Here is a 24196-nt window from a genome sequence, read left to right on the forward strand (position 1 = left end):
ATATCATTCACTTTAGTGTCTCTTGCAACTACCGTTTTACTGAATTTTATAGCTATTGACTAATTGCCTAATGGATTGTTTTCACATTTTGAGAATGCTCGGAATAATCCTATAGTGAATTATTTTTTTCTGCACTAGCTGTCTTATCTACATACATATCTATGCTTCTGAAATAAATACAGTATTTCAGTATTATTTGTTAATTGCAAAAGGCAGGGGAGGCATCGCAAACAGAAACTGTGTCTGAAGAAAATAAAAGCCTTATCTGGACTTTGCTGAAACAAGTTCGTCCTGGCATGGATCTATCCAGGGTGGTCCTGCCTACGTTTATTTTGGAACCCCGTTCTTTCCTGGATAAACTTTCAGATTACTACTATCATGCAGATTTCCTATCTGAGTAAGTAAATTCTCATTTCTTAAAAGATGCTTCATGGTTTTAGAGATTTTTCAGAGCGCTCTTTTCAGTTGTTGGTTTCCTGGTGGCTTAGATAGTGAAGTGTCGGCCTACAATGCGGGAAACCTGGGTTCGATCCCTGGGTCGGGAAGATCCCCTGAAGAAGGAAATGGCAGCCCACTCCAGTACTCTTGCCTGGAGAATCCCATGGACAGAGGAGCCTGGTGGGCTGTCCATGGGGTCGCCGAGTGTCAGACATGTTATGCTGTACCAAAATGAAGCTCTAATGAGATCCTGTTCTCTCTTCTCCACCACTAGTATAGTTGACCTTAATGAGAAGTATGTTTAATGCTTCGCTGTGATGTTTCTCTTTATGAGGGCAGATGGGGCGATCGCAAGCTTGAGCAAGACAGGAGTTCTGCCTCTGCCTTGACAGCACTGCGCCACAGGCCCCCTGACCTGTGCACTAACCCAGCACGGGCAGAGCGGTGGGCATTCTCTGCTCTCCTCACCTGAGTCCTCGCGCAGGTCCTGTCCTGGGCTTTCTGCTTGTGTTTGTGCTTATCCTCTCTGTACGCAATAAGGCATGTGCAGCTTATTGCATCCGGAACTCCCTGCCAATTGCTGGCTCATGGCATAAATCCCCACTCTCTTTGTTTTTCTTCCTGCCAGCTGATCCTGGGTGTAATTCTGAAAAAGGCAGGCCTGAAGGAGGTGGAGGAGGATCTGCCTGCCTCCTTCCCAGCGGTTTCTTGGAGAACCATACTTTTCAAGGTTCCACCTGCTGCCCCCATTCCAGCAGCAGTTTCAAGGCACTGTGTTTTCTGAGATACAAGGTTCTGGCCTTGTGACCGGATTTTTAGATTCTTCATCAGTATCTTTATTCAGTTTATTAGTAAATTAGTTTATTAATGAATATTGCAAGGAAAAAAAGCATAAGCTGATTCAAAGGATAATTGATAAAACTGTGGGAGATTTTTGCAAATTAAATCATACATGAAGTGTTAAGCTACCTAAAATAAAAAGAGTTCTTAACTAGTGAATGAAAATGATCAATAACTTAATAGAAAAAAGAGTGGAAGAAATGACCAGGAAGTTTAAAAGTGAAGTATAGGAACAAGGAATTCTGCAGGCAAGAGTACTGGAGTGGGTAGCCATTCCCTTCTCCAGGGGATCTTTCCAACCCAGGGATCGACCCAGGTCTCTTGCACTGCAGGCAGATTCTTAAGGCTTCCCTGGTGGCTCAGGTGGTAAAGAATCTGCCTTCAATGCATAAGACCCAGGTTCACTCCCTGGGTTAGGAAGATCCCCTGGAGAAGGGAATGGCTACCCACTCCAGTACTCTTGCCTGAGAATCCCACAGACAGAGGAGCCTGGTGGGCTACAGTCTATGGGGTCACACAGAGTTGGACACGACTGAGTGACTAACACACACAATAGAGACACGTCCTTAAACATGTAAACTTAACTTTAAATAAGAAAAGTGCAAATTCAAACCATAGTAAGATCTATTTTTCCATCCATCTCATTGACCAAAAATCTAAATTTTCTTATACCTCAGTTCTCCTTTTTTATCTACCTAGAAACTTCTCTCTCTCAAAATATGAGGCAGGTTCCGATGAATCACAATAAGATCTTCAGAGATGCCCATTTCCCCAAATTGAGAGATTGTACTGCAGGCAACACAAAGTGTTGGGGAGGCTGTGAGGAGCAGCAGGTGCTCATAGACTGCTGCTGGCTCATCCAGACTTGCACGGTGCCTTTGAAAGAAGCCTGGCAGTATTTACCAAAACTATGTCAGTGCATTCAGTCCTTTGTCCAGTAATCCTATGTCTGAGAATAACTCCTACAGATACAAGTCTACATATACAAAATGATACACATACAAAATTGTGGCAGCAGGGCTTGAAATAGCAAAAGATTACATAACTCAAGTGTCCAGCCACAATTGACTGGTTAAGTAATGTATGGTATATCCACACTAAGGAAGAGCTTACCACACTAAGACTGATTTTGAGGGATCATCAGGATTTTATGTGTGTGGGTATGTTAAAAAAAAAAAAGCAAAGTACGAAAGTACAAAAGAATGCATTGTTTCCTCTCCCTTTTAAAGAAAAAGGCTATATATTATATTTGCTTCTTTATGCTTTAAGAAAACTGTGCATAAAAAGAAAGATTTTTAAAAGAAAGTTGCGTATGTTAGGTTAAGTAGGAAGAACATGGAGCGATGGGGCAATGGCAAGACTGTATACTTTTTTATATTGCTTTGGTGTTTGAACTATGTATTCTACATGCATGTAAAGTTTTAAATAAATTTCATAATAAGAGAATTTAAAGCAAGAAAAGAAGAGCACAATCAGAGGGATAACGCCCGAAAAGTCCAACAACTTTAAGCTGCACAGCTGTCAGCAAGCCTAGGCCTGGCCTCCTCCATCTCACACTTTATCTCAAAAATCTCCATATTGGACCTTTACACATGCTTAAACGGAGTAGTATAAATAGTTAAATTGCTGTGTGTGTGTGTGTGTGTGTGTGTATGTATATATATGAAACTTCTGAGATTGACTTCTGAAAAGCAACACAATCAGTGTTTTACTATTTCCAGCAACAGCAGAAGGGCAAGGGGACAGGTGAGTCGTAGCTTCTAAAACTGTCTCTTAAAATGAAAATTGTTCTTTATCTATTAAACTGGTAATTATTAAATAACTCTGGAAAATCAGTTGGCAGCAAATAGGGGAGATTCAAGTCTAAAGATGGGGTTAAAACCTTTTTGATTGATATAAATTATTTTGCCTTCCATGTTGGTGATTTGAAACTTCTGCATTTTATACTAGGGACTTAAAAAGGACATAGTCATGTGCTTCAGAGAGGCAACTTCATGGAAGAGGCTGATGTACTATAGCGCTCACCAGCTACTGTTGATTGCTTCTAATTAACACCAGCTGAAAATAGGCTAGATCAAGTGCACGTGGTCCTTTTCTGACAAAAGGACCAAAGACTTCTAATGAAATCATTAGCAAGACCGCTTGGCCATTGCTTCATCATTGCAAATGCTAGGGATCATGCAGTGTGTGAATCTCAGAATCTATTTTTATTTTTTTCAATCACAATTTCAAATAGAACTCCTAGCAATATCTAGGGTTCTATAGAACCCCAGTTGAGAAACCTTGGTTTAGAGAGTTTTCAAAAACTACTTAAGCAGAGGCTGGGGCAATATATCAAATAATAAGAAAAATAACTAGATTATGCAAAATGATTCTTGCATACTGATTGACATGGTTACTTTTACCATCTGTTTTAAATATGAATTGTGTACTTCCCTATCATTTCATATTCAGTTGTTGGCTTCATTAATATTAGGGAGACTTAGTGATATGTTCTATAAAATTTTTGCATGTTATCATTTTGTTTTTTAGGGCTGCTCTTGAAGAAAATCCTTATTTCCGTCTGAAGAAAGTAGTGAAATGGTATTTGTCAGGATTCTATAAAAAGCCAAAGGTAGTGTTTATGTTTTACTTTCTTTAGCCTTATATATTTTTGGGGGGTTATCTTAGATTATTTACGAATAATTACTTAGCAAGCCCTCTTTCAGTTAGCAAAATTTCAAAATACTTGTTTAGACCTATATTCTGATGGAAGTCATTTAGTTTTATTTCATGTCATTATAATTTTATAAGGATAATTCTCAGATGATACAGTTAAGCCCATCTTCACTGGTTTAAGTTAGTACTTTGAATCTTCCATGTTTATAATTTGAAACTTGTATGTTTTTTACTAGGGACTGAAGAAACCTTATAATCCTATACTTGGTGAGACTTTCCGTTGTTTGTGGATTCATCCCAGAACAAACAGCAAAACTTTTTATATTGCTGAACAGGTATTAGAAATGCTTGTTATAGAAGGAAAACTGATTTGGAAGTTAAGATTTTTTTTTAGAGAAAATATTAACTCAGTAAACTCACTGTTGATTAACCTTTCTTATTAGTGAACATTTGATAAGCATTTAACCTCTTAATACTGACTACTACTAAATACCATACTCTCTTACACTCATAGAATCCTGTGATCAAAAATGAGTCTGTATTTTTCTTGCTTTGCTGTTTGTTTTTTGTGTGTGTGTGTGACCAGATACTTCAGTGGTTCTCCAATTCCTGAATCAAATTTAAACCCATTTCTCTAACATTCAGGGTCCTCCGTATCTTTCTAAATTTATCTTACATTGCTGGCCTTTTGGGGCTTTCCTGGTGGCTGAGCTGGTAAGAATCTGCCTGCAATGTGGGAGACCTGAGTTCAATCCCTGGTTTGGGAAGATCCCCTGGAGAAGGGAACAGCTACCCATTCCAGTATTCTGGCCTGGAGAATTCCATGGACCATTTAGTCCATGGGGGTCACTGAGTCAGATATGACTGAGCGACTTGCACTCACCTGCCTTTGTAAGCACTCCACAGTAGTCTGATCTGTGCATTCACAATTAGATAACCTGATATTGCACTTTTTTGCCTCATTATTTTTAAATTTAATTCTCCAACCCTATTTCTTCCCAGATATTCATCTAAATAAATTCTGGCCTGCTTATTTTTCATACAGGGAATGTAAGGAGGATGAGAATACAATATGTTATTTGAGAAACCTTCATCTTCCCAATAAATTTTGATGTACTCCTCAGATTGAAAGCACTTTATCTGTATTAATTTTTTAAATGATTGCATTTTAGTTTACTGTAATTCTTCACTAAGTTGAGAAGCTTGAGAAGTGATTAATTTTACCTTTGGCTCATTTTAGAAACCTTAAGATGTATATGTATCAAAAGATTAATTATTAAAATGACATATTTGTTAATGCTTTTGTTAGCTTCTTAAGTCTATTCAGTAATCTACATGAAGAGTAGGCACTGTATTAATTATGCATTGCTGTATAACAAATTGAAAACTTAGTGGCGTAAGACGACAAGCACTTATTATTTCCTATAATAAGGTTAGGGATCTGAGAGCTGTTTACTGGGCGGTTCTGGCTCAGGATCTCTCCTGAGGTTGAGGTCAGGATGTCAGCCAGCTTTGCAATCTTCTGAAGGCTTCTGCTTCCAAGGTCATCGCATGGCTTTTGCGAGGAGGTCAGTACCTTATCCCATGGGCCTCTCCATAGTTGTTCACAACATGGAAGCTGGCTGTTCAGAGCTAATGATTTGAGAGAGACGCGCACACACCAAGATACACACTGCCTTATAGCCCAGTTTCAGAGGTAACATACTATGACTTCCACACAAACTGACCCGGGAGCTCGTCTACTGCTGTGGACACCAGGAGGTGGGTTTCCTTGAGACACATCTTGAAGATTGGTTCCTACACTCATCAGTATTTAATTTTACTGTTAAATACTTACCAAATATTTCTTTTAATTCATTATTAGAATATACTTCTAAGACTTGAGCTTTGCATAATATCACAGTAATATGCTTATAATTATTATATTTTCATGTATGTTTCCTGTATCCAATAGGTGTCTCATCATCCACCAATATCTGCCTTTTATGTCAGTAACCGAAAAGATGGATTTTGCCTTAGTGGTAGTATCCTGGCCAAGTCCAAGTTCTATGGTGAGTCTACCCATGTCTCAACCTATACACTTTTCTGGGATGTAGTATTTTCTGGTGAGCTTTAATATAGACAATGTCTTGTACTGTTTTCAGCAAGGGATTGTATGTCATTTTAAGTAACAGTTTTACTTGGATAATGCCTTTTCATTTTTGTTGTTTTTCTTTGCTCATTCATAAATAGAGGTTTCATCTATGTGTAAATTTACTGCAAACACCACTTATCAAAAGACAGAATAATGACTGTCCACTATAGCTCACCATTTTAGTCCACAATATATTTCTTTTGCCTTTAGCTCTACTAAGATTTTTTGTTTCATCTCAGTGTACCTGAGGGATTGATCTTTTGATTTAGTCTTTGAACAGAGAGAGAGAGAATCTAAATATAGTTAGAATACTTGTCCAGAGTCCAATATTGAAAGTAATGATATTTTTACCTTGAGTCAAGCAACATGCTACTAAAAACTTTTGTAAAAGAAAAAAAAAAGGAAAATAAAGAAATATGTACAGTAGGAAATCTTAATCTAAAATCTGTGACAATTCAAACAAGCAGAGCATCCCTTAATGCTTTTTGCTTGGCTTTTGAGTTTGATTTTTTTTTTGCCTAGTTTTATATTCCACTTGTTTCAGAGTGTGATCATTTTATTCTGAAAGTGCATGTATTTGAGTTTTTCCCCACTGTACCCCTCATCTCTTCATGTCCCTTCCCTGGCTATACTGTAGATAGCTTTTGTGAATGTGTGTTCTACCCTTGTAGAATTTTTATTGAGTACCAGCTACACTTTCCGGGATTACTTGCAGCTAGCCTTCTTTTTTTCAGTGTTATAGTGAATATAGTTGTGTATATCAGAGCTATCTGTTCCTTTGTAATTTGGAAGAATTTACTAAGTTCAGACTTTGTAGGGGCAATTTTTTTTGTAACTTCTTCATTTCTTCTTTGGTTATTGACATCCTCATATAAAAACTTCTTGCTTGGAGAGTTTGATAATTTATTTTCTTTTAGGAATTGGTGCATTTTCTTGAATCTAAATTAAGCTAAATTTAATGACATCTGGGCAGAGTGTATTCCTCTTAACAAGTAGTCTCTTGACATTTTGATGTACTAAATTATCAGTTTTTCCTTTGATGGTTTTTGCTTTTGATGTCACAGAAAAATCCTTTCTCACTTCAGCTTATGTAATAATTCACTTATATATTCTTATACTTTTATGCTTTCATTGATCTTTAATTTGCCTGGAATTTACTTTGGTGTATATATTGTGAATGGAGTGAAGCAAGAACATAACTTTCTTTTCCTAAAAGCCAATTAATTTTCTCAGTGTCTATTTATAAATGATTTTTAGTGTCATTATTTTCTATTTCAGGTTCTGTCTTCTCAGGTCTGTTGGTCTGTTTTTTTCTTGTACCACTAGTCTTTGCCCTAAGAACCATTTATTTTTAAATGGGTTTCTTATATTTTGTGGAGCAGGTGAAATATAGGTACTTAGCTATGGGTTAAATAATTTATCATCATTTGGGACAGCTGCTCTTGTTTTTCAAGTAGTATGCCTGAACCATCAATTTCATAATCAGAATATGAGTTAAGATTTTGGAATTCTGAACCCCAGTCTTGACCTACCAAATCAAAATCACTGGGCTCAAGAATATACATTTTTACAATCTCCTCAGGTAATTCTAATGTACACTATAATCTGAAATAGCTTATGATACAATGTTAAATGAAAAGCAGAATACATCTATGCTCTGAGTCACCTCTACTTTAAAAGTATTCATTTTTTTAAAGTAAAAGTAAACATGCATTCATGTTTAAGGAAAAAAATCAAGATTTCATGATTAACCTGAATTATAGAATTATGGATAATTATCTTTGGATTTTTCAACTTGCCCATGAAGAACACATATTTCCTCTAAAATAAGGAAACAGTTATTTTAAGATATAATATGGCTATGAATACTATATAATAAAAGATAAATGATTTAATGATAAGCCAGCACATGTATACAGTTGAATACAAAAGATCTGTGTGGTTTTACTGTGTTAAAAATGTATATGGACAACAATGTCTGAATAAAGCCCTCCTGGACCATCTTTCTCTGTACCTCTGGCCCTAATACCAAAAGCAGCTGCCTGAAGGTATTAAAGAGAGAGCAGTTGCAGGCAAATTCAGTGGGAGTCCACAGTCATAGGTCAGAAATCACCCAGAATGAACCCTTGCTTCTCAGCTTCAGGTTACATACAGTTAACAGGGTAAGCTGGTAGAAACATTGCAGCCTTTCCAGCCTGGAGCACCAAACGCTAAATTTGAAGAAACCATGGCCACTGGACAGAGAATGGGAATCTGAAAAGGGGAAGGGCCAGAGAGGGGGATCTCAAATTTACTGTCGTAAAATCATCCACAGTATTCTCTTACCCTCCTTTCAGTGTCTGTAGGCTCTGTCGCGATTCTGTTCATTTTATTCCTGATTTGTGTTATTTTGATCTGTCTGTATCAATTCTTGGCTTCCCTAGTTTTCTGAATTATCTTTCCACTTTATACACTGATGTCTGCTCATCCTTATTTCCTTTCTTCTACCTACTTGGAATTTAATTAGTTCTTTTTCTAATCTCATACGGTCAAAAGTCAGATCACTGATTTGAATTTTTCTTTTTTTCCAATTTAAGTTGTAAATTTCCCTCTAAGCACCCTTTTCTACTGTAGACTTCTGATAGATGTCCTCAATATGCTTAGTTTGTTTTGGAATGGTTAAATTATTTTCTGTGAAATTTAATAAGCAATATTTATTTCAGGAAACTCATTATCTGCAATATTAGAAGGAGAAGCACGGTTAACTTTCTTGAATAGAGGTGAAGATTATGTAATGACAATGCCATATGCTCATTGTAAAGGTAAATATTTTCTATACTTGTTAGATTTCCCCTAAATCTTCTTTTTAAGTAAATGTGTTTGACTGTAATTTGTTATGTTTTGAAATTGATGGAGTTACTTGGCCTTTTGTTTGAAAGTGTCCTTCATTTACAGATACGCAAGATCATTGTTATCATCTGCTGAATACTTCTATGGTGAATTAATTCACCACAATGGACTTTCTGTGACATGTATATTAGTTTGGTAGAGACTAATTTATAATAATGGAATTTCATTTGCCTTATCTGCAAGTTGTAAAATTTGATGAGACTATTATTTCAGAATCTTTGAAAGTGATTTTCATTTTTTTGTACCATTACCCATTCCTTAAATGTTAATTTACTGCTTTTCACTATAACAAACTCCTTAAAAATTTTCTCATCCTTATTTGGCAATTTCTTAAAAATTAATGTATTATGCTTTTCTCCCATTATTTAGGGTACAGATACAGATATTAAATAATAACTATCAGGACAGGACAGGCACTCTACATTTAAAAACACATCTAATCGTTCCAGTAGCCCTATAAATTAGATAATATTATCTTTGTTTGATGGACAAGCAAACGAGGCAGAAAGAGGTTAGCACAAGCTCTGCAATCTGTACTGCAGTTCTATATGGCATCATCTTAAACACTCTGCTCCATTATTACCTATACCATCCTTTCCAACCCATTTCTTAAAAATAGCTTTTTAGGGTAATTACCCTCTATTTTAGGAACTGATTCATGACAACATAGAAATTACTTAATATGGCCTCATTTCACAGATGAAAAAACTTGTAAGGGTTAGGAATCTTACCTAAAGCCAGACCAGCTAGTTAGTAAGAATGCTGAGACTAAGTTCTAGGCTATTTGAGCCCATCCATTGTACCATGAAGCTACCTGGTACTAAGTACAAGAGTGCCAACTTGTGGCCTCAGGCTGGATGATTCTTAGAGCTTCATATGTGGTTCTTGAAATAAGCATGAAGTGAAACATTTGAAATCATGAATTGATAAATATATTTTTTAAATTTTGGAATAAGTAAAATGATATTTTATGTAGATAAATTCCTGATGCCAGACCTAAATAGCAACAGGAAAAACTTTTCATAGCATTGTTTATATTGCAGGGAAAAAAGAGGAAATTATAGCCTCTTGTGAATGAGGAAATTATTATTTTCTACCTTTGTGTATTTTCTAAGATTGTTCCCTAAATCAGTGGTCTCAAATTATTTTATAAAGCAAGAATTCCATTAGTCAGATAACTTGGAAACATTGCATAGTCTGTTCCTCTCATGAAAATTAGCATTGTATATTTGCATATTAAAGACTGCCGTGGGAGTTTAGTCCAACTTGGAAGGCATTATGCTAAGAAGTAAAGTCAGATCGAGAAGGACAAATACAGTATATCACTTATACATGGAATCTAAAAAATACAACAAACTAGTGAATATAACAAAAAAAGAAGCAGATTGGCAGATATAGAGAACAAACTAGTGGTTACCAGTTGGAGTGGATTTTAGTGGTAGGGAAGTAGAGGGCATAGCTATTGGGTGTAAGATAGGCTCAAGGATATGTATACAACATGGGGAAGATAACCAAGATTTTGTAATAACTGTAAATGGAAAATAATCTTTAAAAATTGTATGAAAATTTTTTAATTTTTAAAAATTCTATCTGAAATGTTGTTTAAAAAATAAAATTGAAGAAAGACCTGTTATAGTATGATTGTATGCAAAATGAGCTTATATCGTTTCTGTGCATACATGGTAAAAATATACAAACTATGGAAATGATAAACATGGGGGAAAAAGAAATTAGTCCAAGAACATACATACACACACACACACAGGCTGTTTAACTCATCAAACTCAGAATTTCCCCAGCTTTTAGTCAAGTGCCAAAATGGGGAGATTTTTAAATTTATCTTACACAGTTTATTATTGCTGTTTGCAGTACTTTTTATAATGTCACCATAATGCTTATTGTTACGCTTATTGTTATACTCCAATGTGGAATTAATGAATGCCAAACTATTGCTCCTAGAGGAAACTATTGCTCCTAGAGGAAACACATGGTGAGGTTCTTGTGAGCCTTCTGTCACCGTATTTTCATCACCCAGTCAAAATATAACTTTGTTTTTATTTGTGTGCTTAGTCACTCAGTCATGTGCGACCTCATGCCCTGTAGCCCGCCAGGCTCCTCTGTCCATGGGGATTCTCCAGGCAAGAATACTGGAGTGGAGCTATGCCCTCCTCCAGGAGATCTTCCAAACCAGGGATCAAACCCAGGTTTCCCGCATTGCAGGCGGATTCTTTCGAGACAAGGATTGCTTTCTTTATTGTGGCATATGTTTTTGATTTATTAACATTGAATTAATAGCCAGCAGCACTATAACGCATGCCTAAACCAAGCATTAACGCACTTATTTGCTCTGTAAGGCACATCACAGTCTTCTGTGCTTAGGAACACCAGAGAGCACTTTAGCACTACATTTGGGGGATTGTAAATAGTAAAATCACCAACAAGAAGTACAAAAATGTGGCACTGAATACGCTGCATAAAAGACTCTGCATGAGCAGTGAAACCAGAAGTCAGCATCTCGCCTTGTTTGACTTCAACTCCAGTGTGTGCACTGGACAACTCAAATATTTCACCACTCTGCACACATCCATGAATGACTGCAAAAATAAAAAATGCTCTGGGTAGGGACTACTAACTTATTTTGGTGAGAATAGGGAATTCCCTGGTGGGAATAGGGAATTCCATGGTTAGGACTTTGACTTTCACTACAGGGGGCATGGGTTTGATGCTTAGTGGGGGAACTGGAAACTAAGATCCTACATGCTGTATGGTACAGCTTTAAAAAAAAGAAAAAGGTATTTTAGTGAGAGTATTAATTTGCAAATGTAGAATCTGCAGATAATGTGGATCAACTGTTATCTTTTTAAATCCTTCAGAACCAACTTTGTGTGTATATTATAGATTGTTATTGGATAGGATAGAATCCTCTTGAATTATTAGTTTCTACTAGAAGGAGATTAAATTGTAAAGTTCTGCTTATGATAAGCCAGTGTCTCTCTCTTCAAACTTTTGTCAAAATTTTTTTTTTGTTGTTTAGGAATTCTTTATGGCACAATGACACTGGAGCTTGGTGGAACAGTCAATATTACATGTCAAAAAACTGGATACAGTGCAATACTTGATTTCAAACTAAAGGTTAGTAGAGAATGATAGGAGGTATCACCTAGTTAGAGAGGAGCTATGCTATAAATATTGAACAAAGAGCACAATTTTGTTCCTATTTGAAAACTAAATATAAGAACACAGAATTAATGAAAAGGCAGCCTTGGAAGATTCAAATCAATAGAAAGCTGGATTTTCTTAGTTAATAAAACTGTTGGCGAGTGAGTGAGTGAGTGAAAGTCTCTCAGTCGTGTCCGACTCTTTGCAACTCCGTGAACTATACTGCTCATGGAATTCTCCAAGCCAGAATACTGGAGTGGGTAGCCTATCCCTTCCCCAGGGGATCTTCCCAACCCAGGAATCGACTGGGGTCTCCTGCATTGCAGGCAGATTATTTACCAACTAAGCTATCAGGTAAGTCCATAGGAAATTTAAGAAGAGAATGAATGGAAATTTCTTAGTAAATTGAAGCACTGCTTTACAGAATACCAAAAAATATATATCTGAAAAGAAGTATGTATCAGCTTGAGCTATAGCTGTGTACATTGAAGGATTTGTATTACTTATTATTTCTGACTTAACATATTCTGAAATTTGCAAGCTTAGAAACAACTATGTTCTGTTTCTTAATGGTTCTGTGGGCCAGGAATTTGGACAGGGCATATTGGGGATGGCTTGTCTCTGCTGCATTATGCCTGGGGCAACAGTTACGCAGGCTGTGAGAGACTTAACAGTTGGGGGCTTGATACATCTGAAAGCTCATCACTTACGTGACTGATGACATGTAAGTAATGTTGAAGTGACTGAAAGACTGGGACTGCAGATCTGAGCATGTGATCTTGTCTTCCTCACATCAAGGGAACTTTAAGATAGTTAGACTTCTACTTGGCTCAGGATTCCAAGTACAAGTGTCCTTGTGAGCAAGACAGAAGATACATTGCTGTCCATGACCTAGCCTCAGAAATCAAATTACATCATTTCCACCATTCTCTACTAGTTGAAGAGTTACAAACCCACCTAAATGCAAGGGGAAGGGATATAGACCCCATTTCTCAGTGAGAGGATGGATGCCAGGTTCTCACTGAGGAAGAGCATGTGGGCTGAGGAGGGAGGGGATATATAGTTGAGGTCATCTTTGGAAAATTCTGTCTGCCTCAGCATGGAAGGGAAATTTAAGATCCTTTCACAGTATCATTTGTTGATGTAGCACAGCATTATTTTTAGATAAAAATATTTCTATGAATTATTTAATGCTTACAACCAAATATTAGTTTTAAGTATCAGCTATCTTGATATCCAGCAGATCAGCAGCTTTGCTCTAATAAAAAGGATCTCTTTAACTATTATCTGATGCAGTGCCCTTTGATTTTTTTCCTTCTTGGCAAATGATACTGAAAATCATGACTGAAAAGGTCTTTTCTTCTAATTGAATTTCAGAAGTATTTTGATTGAGTGTTGTTTTATTGGTTTGTTTTAAAGGAGGAGTTCCTATTAAATATATGAGTTAAGTCTCTTATGTTTACTGAGTTGTTACTGCGTAAAATACTGCAGCATGGATAGAGTGCAGTCCTGAGCCGAGAGAGCCCAAGACACGAGCCAGTTATTTCAGTGTTAGCTTTCTCAGTGTGTTTACTTGGACCTGTATAGTCTGCTTTTATCTGTTTACACACAGCAATAAATTTAAAATTTTTACTGAATATTTCTGACTAAAATTTGAGTCAGTATTTCACCATTTGTGCCTCAACAGCACTGAATAGTTATACAGTCACTTTTTCGGTTGGTTTTTTGTTTTTGTTTTTTGTCTACATTGTATGTAAATATATTAAAAGTAAAATGTTTCTTCAACATTTTTTCTTTTAAAAGCCATTTCTAGGTAGTAGTGACTGTGTTAATCAAATATCAGGTAAACTAAAATTGGGAAAAGAAGTACTAGCTACTTTGGAAGGACATTGGGTAAGTATTTTTATATTTTAGCTTTACAAAAGAATTTTATTCAGTGGGAAAAAATTAAACATCAGATTTTATAAGTTCGCTTATTCCATTTCTAAAAGCATGACTATTCAACGTAAGCTTCAACTTAAATATTTTGGTGTTGCTCTGTTATCAATAATATTTAGTTTAATATTTGAGCTTTCTAAAACCTTAAATCAATAAAAAATAGCTGACATTTTTATATCACTTATTATGGAGTGCATTGTTTAAAAATGTTACTTATATTAACTCATTTAATATAGTGATCCTATGAGGTGAGTGTTATTATTTTGTCCCCATTTTACAGAGGAGGACACTGAGACACAGAGAATTTAAATAATTGGTTCAGAGTGGTGAAGTAAGATTCCCAGCCTAGACACTCTGGTTCCAAGGCTGTGCTTACACACCGCAGTATACTGCCTCTCACCAAAAGAGGTGTTTCCAGTAAGAGTTCTAGTTCCTTCTGAGGAGCTTGGAAAAGATACAATGTTTTTTGAGACCAGTGGCTTTTATTTACTTCTCTGATAACCTAAATTCACATTTATGTAATTTTTCTAAGAGGAGCTTATTAAATTAATTAAAAAAAAGGATTATATCATGTTAGTGCCAAATACATTCTGTTAACTCTAATATATGCTTTTTTCTGCCTTATAATCAGAAATGATGGGAAATATGATGTTAAAATGTAGACAGACCTAAAAACTCAGAGGTCACAATGCTCTGTTATTTTTAGAATTTACTTTTATCTGAATATCATTTGGAAAAAAGAACTCTTTTTAAAAAAATGAAATTTATGAGATTGTGCTCAGATTTTTAATGCAAGAAACGCTCTTAGCTTTTTCCACATACATTGAATGCGCAGATGGGCTGCAGCATCGCATTCTGGTCTCCAGTAACTATAGCAAACACTATGCTGCTTTGACGATTCAGATATTAAGTGAAACTTGTGAGAACTCACAAACTTTTTGTCTATTCAACCAGACTTTTAAGGACAAGTATTACATATTTAATGTTTTCATAACAAGAGATTTGGGGCTTTTAGAAAAGTGCTTGTTGTATTTGTTTTAGAAATGTGTTTTACTGGGATTAAGTGTCAAGAAGAAATGGTTATTACTGAACTACATAATTCCCTTTTAAATAAAGACAATTCTCTACGTTAATTTTTAATATCTTTAAATACAGGATAGTGAAGTTTTTATTACTGACAAAAAGACTGATAATTCAGAGGTTTTCTGGAACCCAACACCAGACATCAAGCAGTGGAGATTAATAAGGCACACTGTAAGATTTGAAGAGCAGGGAGATTTTGAATCGGAGAAGTAAGTATACCATTCTTCAGTTAACTTCATGAAAATCCAGAGTTTTTTTTATTTTAATCCCTCAACAGTGTGATCACTTTTTTCTGTTTGAATTCAGCAAAGTAGTTTACTGTTTGTGGGATGTGACAGGATTTTGCTTTGGTGTATGTGAATATCAAGTAATTACAATACAAGTCATGCTGCTCTTCTGCTCTAAATTAAGGCTTCCTATTTTTTTCCTTTCTCTTCTTATCTGCTCCAGGGCCTACTTAAAAAAAAAAGAAGCAAAACAACTTTTTTTGCTTGCATAAAATTACGGGACTAGGTCTTCTCTAGCAGTCCAGTGGTTAACACTCCTCACTCCAGGTGCAAGGGGCACAGGTTCAATCCCTGATCAGGGAACTAAAAAGACAGAAAAATATGGGACTAATGATTCTTGGTTTTTATCCGGCCGTTTTCTAACCCGGGTTGGGCATGTGAAACTCTAGGTGGAGGGAGCAGAACAAAATCTACTTTTGTTTTATTTTCTAAAATACAAAAATTACAGCACTGGATATGCAGCTTCTAGAGGACTTATTAGTTGGAGAATAATTAAGGCCATAATTTCTTTTCTTAAATCATAAAATTCTTGCTCAATCTGGTATACTTCACTGGAGTGGGTTGCCATTCTCTTCTTCCGGGTATCTTCCTAACCCAGGGATTGAACCCAGGTCTCCTACATTGCAGGAAGATTCTTTACTGTCTGAGACACTAGGGAAGTACCTCAAAAATATGGTATACTGCCGGGGTCCAGCCCCAGCTGATCCAGGGTATTCGAAGGAGAGACGGCTAGGCGACCTATTCAAATGTTAATTAGAGATAATAAAGAGTAATAGAATGAGGATAGCTCAGTAGGAAAATTCAGTGGAGAAAAGAAGCTAAGTGGCTTGGTTTACGCGGAAAATCAATATAACCCGTGACACCAGGTTAGCTCTGACCACGGAGGCCGCAGGCGCCCTCTCGAATAGCGGAAGGTGCCCCACCTTAGACACCTTCTCGAGTGGGTCTTAGAAGCCCAGGCAAATAAATGGTCGCAGAGGATATCCACGCTCCAGATGGACACTCAGCTGGAAGTTAAAGGGAAGAATGACATGGGGAGACCAAGCGTTGGTGAGCAAGGCCCATAGCTTTATTTTCAACAGGGGCTTTTATACCCTAAGTTACACATAGAGGACAATAGGGGATGCAAAATCAGCAGTCTTTGATGCTTATCAAAAACCAGGGTTTCTTTCCTGCAGATTTATCGTATACAAATGGTTTAGGTGATTTACATCATCTTCTGGCCAGAGGCCTATTAACATTTTATGACTCTTGACAAGGACTTATCAACAAAGACTTATTTTCTCTAAGAGTAATTATTTTAAGGTTTGGCGCCATCTTCCGAAGATAAGATTACGTTCCTATAGGGTGGATGTGTAATGGGTTTACAAAGGAAAGAATTTACTACCTTAAGGGTCTAAAGTTACTAACACCAGGCCACTACTTATTTTTTCTACATACCAACTATATTAATTAATGCACATTCAAGGATACAATTCAGGGGATGTGAAAACTTGGCAACAAACATTGGCTCATCGATGAAATCTTTTACTAGTTTTATTCTGACAGTTTCTAATTCTCTGAGAGGCTCTAAGCTATTTGAATATCTTAAGCTTCCCCTGCCTCTGGAGGCTGGGAGACTGTAAACAATCGTATGCATAGCTGTAGGTGTCCGGGTAAACTTGTCAGGCGAGTTAGAGAGCCATCTCTGAGGGGTTTGGATTTAAACACTCCTAATTGCCCAGGAACTTTATTAATTGGAGCTGTAAGTTAACTCTTTGACAGAGAGAGTGAGATGGTGGTGGGGGACAGCCCCCAGTAAAGTCAGAGGTGAGAGCACAAAGCAATAAAGTAGGCAGACTCTGGTTTTTTGGGGGGTAGATGCTCGAGAATATCCGGGGGCACTCCCGAGGCTCGATCCCGCCTTTGCGTATGCCGAGCCCCCTTCCTCATGACCTTTGTCACGAGTGGAATGTCTCTCGCCGGCTCCCGGCAGTATACATACTGCTCAGTTGTATTCTTCTATTCCTTTCTTTGTGTTAGGAGAGGGGGGCTGCTGTGTAAAAGACAGTCTACTAGGTACTTCATATACATTATGCAGCTGACTTCTCAGTACGAGTTTCTGCACACATATCATTCTCTTCTCATGAGGATTCAAGTCTACATCCACTTTCCTTCTATACTCAAAAACTGAGTTTGCCATGTTCTAAAAATTCTGTTTCAGGGGACTTCCCTGGCAGTCCAGTGGTTAAGACTTGACCTTCCAGTGCAGAGGGTGTGGGTTTGATCCCTGGCCAGGGGACTAAGGTCACACATGCTTCATGGCCAAAAAAATAAACATAAATAAAACAGAAGCAATATTGTAACAAATTCAATAACAACTTAAAAAAATTTTTCACATTAAAAGAAAAAATTCTGTTTTACTATAACCACATGATGCTCTCCATCAAGAGTGAAACATTGCCACGGCATACAACTATTTTTAAGACATGGATATAATTTAACATGTGTTTACGATGAGGAAAGTGAGTTTTGGACAAGATAAGTAACTGTAAGTCCCCAGCCGAGAGGTGGCACATCTAGGATTATCTGATTCTATAGCCTTTATTTGTTCAGCCCCAACATACTCTCTTGCCAGAAGGGTAGAATATAGATATGTTTTTATGTATCTAATATAAAACTAAACGTTAGTAGGGGAAAAGATTTTACTTCTAATAGAAAAGTAGTCTTTTTTGTTAAATCAGTGATTCTCAACACTGGCTGCACATTAAAATCACTTGGGAAACATTACAAAAATAATACTTGGACCACTCCCATAGATTCTGACTTTTTAAATTCCCTGACAAATGCTGCATCCAAGATTGAAAAACATGACATTACACTTTTGTATCTTTGAGGCCAGTGGATCTTAATCAGCATGTACAAGAACCATCTGGGGAGCTTGTTAAAAATGTAGATCGTTGAGCCTTCACTAGAGTTGTATCATCATGGGTCAGCACCATTTATTTCTGTATATCTAAGAACTCATGTAATAAATTTCTCTTGCCAAGAAAAAAGATTGGTCTCCACTATCTTGCTGTATTTAAGGCAATACTTTTTATATCTTGACTTGTTTCTAAACATCTGAGCTTTAGCTTTGTCAAAGCCAAAAACCCACATGGGCATCATTTCCTCTCCGGGGGGACTCAAACCTACTCCATGTAGATTTGATTTTCTGTTGTTTTCTCAATGTTATTTTTGCACATGAATTAGACTCTGGCAGCGGGTAACTCGAGCCATAAATGCCAAAGACCAAACAGAAGCTACTCAAGAAAAGTATGTTTTAGAAGAAGCTCAAAGACAAGCTGCCAGAGAGCGGAAAACAAAAAATGAAGAGTGGACTTGCAAGTTATTTGAACTTGACTCACTTACCGGAGAATGGCATTACAAGTTTGCAGAGTAAGTAATTAAAAAGTATGTTACAAATAATATCTCATAGTTTTTTGCCTTTATTTCTAGATTTTTTATTGTTATATGGATAGTTTTTAAATTAAGTGATACATACACACACGCACACACGCACACAAAGTATGAGATTTTGCCCTTGATGTTCATTATAAATTTGACTCTGTGATAATAGTTAGCCTATAAAATAAGCTGAGGATCAGAAGATTAGATATAACAGATCTTAGTTTTATGGCTAAGTTTATAATTACCATTGAAAATCTAATTGTAGAATAGAAAGTTTCTAAAAAAGTTTTTGAGTGCTTTGCTTAGTCATTAAACAAGTGGTGTTTTTTTCATTTATGTAGTACTCGACCATGGGACCCACTTAATGATATGATACAATACGAAAAAGATGGTGTTATCCAGACCAAAGTGAGACATCGCACTCCAATGGTATGTACTCAAAAAGTAATTAGATTGCCAGTCCTAGAGGAACATCCTCCCTTTAGTTCTCCTGCACTTCCTTTGCTTCTTTGTCTTCAATAAATAGTTCTGAATTTCCACATGTAAAAGAATGAAGTTGGATCCCCTACCTCAAACCATACACAAAAACTAACTCCAAATGGATTCACAACCTAAAATAAGAGCTAAAACTATAAAACTCTTAGAAGAAAAAAGGAGTAAATCTTCATAATCTTTTATTTGGCCCTGTATTCTTTTTTATTGTTAGTATGAATAGTTTTTAAATTAAGCGATACATAAACACACACACACACAATGACATTAAAGGCAGGAGGAACAACAAGAAGAAATAGATACATTGAACTCCATCAAAATCAATACTTTTGTGCATCAAAGGATGCACATCAAAGTGAAAGACAACAGAGAATATTTGCAATAATTGATCTCGTAGGAGTTTAATACCTAGGGTATATATAGAACTCATTACTTAACCGAAAACAGACATTCCAAGTAGAAAATGAACTAAGGACTTGAATAGACATTTCTCCAAAGAAGATAGACAAATGTCCAACAAACATGAAAAGATGCTCAGCATCATTAGTCATAAGGGAAATGCAAATCAAAACTGCAAGGAGGTTAGGTACCACCACACACCTACTAGCATGATAATAATTTTAAAAATAGAAAATACGTGTTGAGAGGATGTGGAGAGATTGACGCCCTCATGCATTGCCGGTGGGCGTGTGAAGTGGTGCAGTTGCTCGCAGCATGAGTTGGTGGTTCCTCAAAAAGCGTAACATTGCATAAGCCAGCAATTCTACTACAAAAGAACTGAGAACAGAGTCAGACATACACTTGCACATCAGTGTTCGTTGCAGCATTATTCTCAATAGCCAAAAGGCAGAAATGATTCAAGTGTCCATCAACAGATGGATAAACAAAATGTGGTATATGTTTACAACAGGCTATTTTTTTTAATTCAGCCATTTTTAAAAGGAATGAAGTTCTTTTACATGCTGCATCATGAATTAACTTTGAAATAACATGCCAAGTGAAATAAATGAAACACAAAAGAATTGATGCTGTTTGATTGTACTTTATAAAATATCTAATCAAATTCATAGACAGATCAGAGGTTACTAGGGACTGAAGGGAGGAGAGAATAGGGGTTACTGCTTAATTGTTACCGAGTTTCTCTTTGGAATAATGAATATGTTTTGGAAGTAGTGGTGATGGTTGCGAAATACTATGAATGCACTTAATACAACTGAATTGTACACCTAAAGTGGTTAAAATGGCAAAAAAAATTTTTATGTGTGTGTGTATATAGGTGTGTGATACATATATACACGTTATCACAATTTAGAATGTTTTTTAAATTTTAAATTTTGTTTTTTCCTTTAACAACACTATCATGATAGCGACATATAGGGCATCTATATTTCCTATCAGTAGAGTTTACTGATCACATTAAATCTTTGTCTACTGAGAGTTAGATTACTTACTCCCTGTCTCATTTTAAATAACTTCTCACCAGGCCTTATCAATCTCCTTATCTTTGCATCAGGCCATGTCAATCTCTTGAACTACTGTTTGACCTACTTCTCTAAGAACGTGGATTTGGATTCTAAATGTTATAAAATTTTAGGTTTCCGTGGTTTAAAATATGAGGGCACAGTGTAGGCTGAATCTAGAACCTGCCTTATTTTTTATTTTCTGTAATAAAATTATACAAATTTCAATTTGAAGCCAATGAGTAAGATTTGCAAAATTATTTCAAGGCATAGTAAACTGGGGATAATTCCTATTTAGAACAGTAAACAGATGAGAATAAAGACTTAAGACCACTGATTCTATGTTTTTCTAAGCATATAAATTGCCTTGGCCTTCTATTTCTAGTTTCTTCTCACATATTTTATTCTAAGGAAAATTTAGTCCTAATTGATGGTTAAATACACTTTTGAATTTTGTACATTTACTCAGATATTTACATTAAGTTTAAATTATGCTCTGCATGACAATAATATCATTTCCATTTATTGTAAGATGCTTTCTACATTATCCAGGTATTATTAAAACTTTTAGGTAAATAATTTTGTTGGAAACCCAACATCATTTGGTGAGAATGTTTGTAATGTTGGAAACAGGCATGATCTTAAAGTAGCACTGTTAAATTAACATTCAACTAGAGGTACTAACTTGGGCTTCCCAGGTGGCGCTAGTGGTAAAGAGTTGCCTGCCAACGCAGGAGACGGAGGAGACGTGGGTTGAGTCCCTGGGTTGGGAAGGTCCCTGGAGTAGGAAATGGCAATGCACTTTTCTGATTATACCAAATGTACTAACTGTGCAGTTAGAAAAGTAGGGTATCTGTATTCATATTTGTGTGTGCATAAAAATATCTCTTGAAAGATACACAGACTAATAGCATTGAGTATCTTTTTAGTGGGGGAGAGATGGATGTATATGGATGGGTGTATATGGATCAAGAGTGGGGAGGAAACCACTTCACTATATATTTTCTTATACTCTTCAATGTTTGTGCCAAATTAATATTTCCTATTAACATTAAATACTTTGTGTAAGTGTATCACATCTTGTTAAGTTTTAGTTAGACTGTTTCATATTTGTTTTTATTTCTAAGTACTGTGCCCATGAACAGTTTTGACAGTTGTACAACATTGATTTTTAGTTACAAAATTCAGCACAAATTCACACAAGAACATGATCTTTTGCTTTCAGGTTAGTGTCCCAAAAATGAAGCATAAGCCAACCAGGCAGCAGAAGAAAGTGGCAAAAGGCTATTCCTCCCCAGAACCTGACATCCAGGACTCGTCTGGAAGTGAAGGTAAAAATATTTATTGCAGACTATTGATTATAAAGAGTCTAAATTTTTAAAAGGATATTACTAATACTGTGATATATTAAAATGGTTTTCATATTAACTCAAGAAGATTTGTTAAGTTTTGGTAGGGGATAGGGGTGATGTGCAAGAAAAGCTTTTTTAAATTATAGATAAATTTCAAAACCAGGCCACAAGGTAAAGCCGTAGAAATGAAGAAAGGGGAAGATGCAAATCAAGAACCACAGTAGTGGCTCCTATGCCTTGGTAGCTTCTGGAAAATTGTTGATGGTTTCCTAGATTCAGCACAGGCACCATTTCTCGAGTTTTGGGTTCAGTTCCATGCTTCAGAAGGTTTTCATTCTCATAGTAAATTACTGTGGTGTTTAGAAATCACAGACAAGTAAAAATATAACTGTATCAAAATTATGAACTAAATTAACAAGTGTGCCATTTCCAAGTCACATAATTTATAAGCTGTCTTGGACTACACTGAGATGTAATCAAAGATTAAGGTAATGTCCGAGACGTTATGAGAAAATAAAGGGTTTTTGTTAAAGCCATAGTCTTTACTAAGCTTACATTAAGCTGGGGAACTCAGTTTTACAGAGGTAATACTAGAGACGAAGAAATGGTAAGTGCTAAGAAATCAGTAGATGACAAATAGTAAGAGTTTAAAGGAAAGGGAGCTGAATTCAGTTTGAGGGAAGGTTCTTAGGGGAAAGGAACTCTGATGAATTATTAGGATTTTTAATGGATGATAGCAATCTGGGCTTGAGGGATGCAGGTGAGTAGACAAGATAAAAGAGGAGTAAAATGAATAAAGTTTTTCTAAAAGCAGGAGTCACATGGTACCATTGTGCTCAAAAGGAGAATATTATTTATGCTGTTGTTCCCATTTCACAGTAAAGGAAACTGAGGCACAGGTTAACCAGCCCAAGGTCATATACCCTGTAAGGCAGTATATATATGTTATATATGCAGATATTCTGGCTCCTTAATTCATTGTCTTATCCACTCCACTATATTACCTATAATGTATCAGCTAACATTTATTCAGTACCTAACATGGCCAAACTGGATGTTTAAACACACGGTACTACAACCATGTAAGTTTTGAGTATTATTATTATCCTAAGTTTACAAATGAGATAGCTGAGACCTGGTGAGAGATTAAGATCTAAACAAAAATGGAAAGGAAGGAATGGATACTTGAAGAGATTAAAAAAATACCATGCACTTTGTTGGTTGACAATAAAAATTTGTAGAAGAGATACTAAAACCAACAGAAAAGTTTTAAAATGTAGGTGACTAAGGGAATAAAGATAACATTAACACTTAATTTAAAAAAACTGAAAAGGGTGCTCAAAAAGCTGACTTCTTCATATGTATACAAGTAGGCAAGAGATAGACGAGTAATACCTCCCCCAGATTAATATATGTATTTTTAAAGAAATATTTTTGTCTATTTTAATTGGCTAAAAAATAAAACTGATTCAACCCAAAATTTAACTAGTTTATGGTTACTTGTCATATATCTATAGTGTTCTAGTTTTGAACTATGATTGAAACTTCAAAAATCCCAAGTATTAGGAGTAGTATGTTAGTCTCTAAACCATAAAAATAATGTCTAGGAAAATTTTTATTACACAAGAATCATTAATCTGAAATGTAAATTGTTTATAATTAAATATGTCCACTATTTTCACTGTGTTTATTCTCAATGTCTTTTTAGCTCAATCAGTAAAACCAAGTGCAAGAAGAAAGAAAGGGATAGAACTGGGAGACATTCAAACTTCAATCGAATCTATTAAACAAACACAGGAAGAAATTAAAAGGTAATCTATACTGACCGTGACTATTCATCTGAGTCCAGAGGAGTTAAAAATCCTGTTACGTAGGAAGTCATATGCAAACTTTACGTTTTTATAACATTGCTAAGCTAAACCAGAACCCTGGCTTCTAACACCGGATTACTGAAACATAGGAAATTCCTTTGGCGCTGAAGTACTGGGGGAGAGGGAGGTTGTTTTGTCTCATCTGTGAGGCTAGAACTGGAATCTC

The 24196-nt window shown here is 36.1% G+C and overlaps 1 protein-coding gene across 10 annotated transcripts in view; it reads left to right on the forward strand.

Moving 5' to 3' along the window:
• OSBPL8 (oxysterol binding protein like 8) overlaps nucleotides 1-24196 on the forward strand; it is a 170163-nt gene that overhangs the window by 139805 nt on the left and 6162 nt on the right. For all 10 annotated transcript variants that reach the window (XM_055587237.1, XM_055587258.1, XM_055587286.1 and 7 more), the window contains 12 exons: nucleotides 213-397; nucleotides 3811-3892; nucleotides 4173-4271; nucleotides 5891-5987; nucleotides 8773-8871; nucleotides 11994-12091; nucleotides 13922-14011; nucleotides 15212-15348; nucleotides 18658-18843; nucleotides 19197-19284; nucleotides 22033-22138; nucleotides 23868-23970. In XM_055587237.1, coding sequence (XP_055443212.1) covers nucleotides 213-397; nucleotides 3811-3892; nucleotides 4173-4271; nucleotides 5891-5987; nucleotides 8773-8871; nucleotides 11994-12091; nucleotides 13922-14011; nucleotides 15212-15348; nucleotides 18658-18843; nucleotides 19197-19284; nucleotides 22033-22138; nucleotides 23868-23970 — 1370 coding nt within the window. The remainder of the gene's footprint in view (nucleotides 1-212; nucleotides 398-3810; nucleotides 3893-4172; nucleotides 4272-5890; nucleotides 5988-8772; nucleotides 8872-11993; nucleotides 12092-13921; nucleotides 14012-15211; nucleotides 15349-18657; nucleotides 18844-19196; nucleotides 19285-22032; nucleotides 22139-23867; nucleotides 23971-24196) is intronic.

The sequence above is a fragment of the Bubalus kerabau genome, chromosome 1 (assembly GCF_029407905.1).
Source record: "Bubalus kerabau isolate K-KA32 ecotype Philippines breed swamp buffalo chromosome 1, PCC_UOA_SB_1v2, whole genome shotgun sequence".
Taxonomy (NCBI): Eukaryota; Metazoa; Chordata; class Mammalia; order Artiodactyla; family Bovidae; genus Bubalus; species Bubalus kerabau.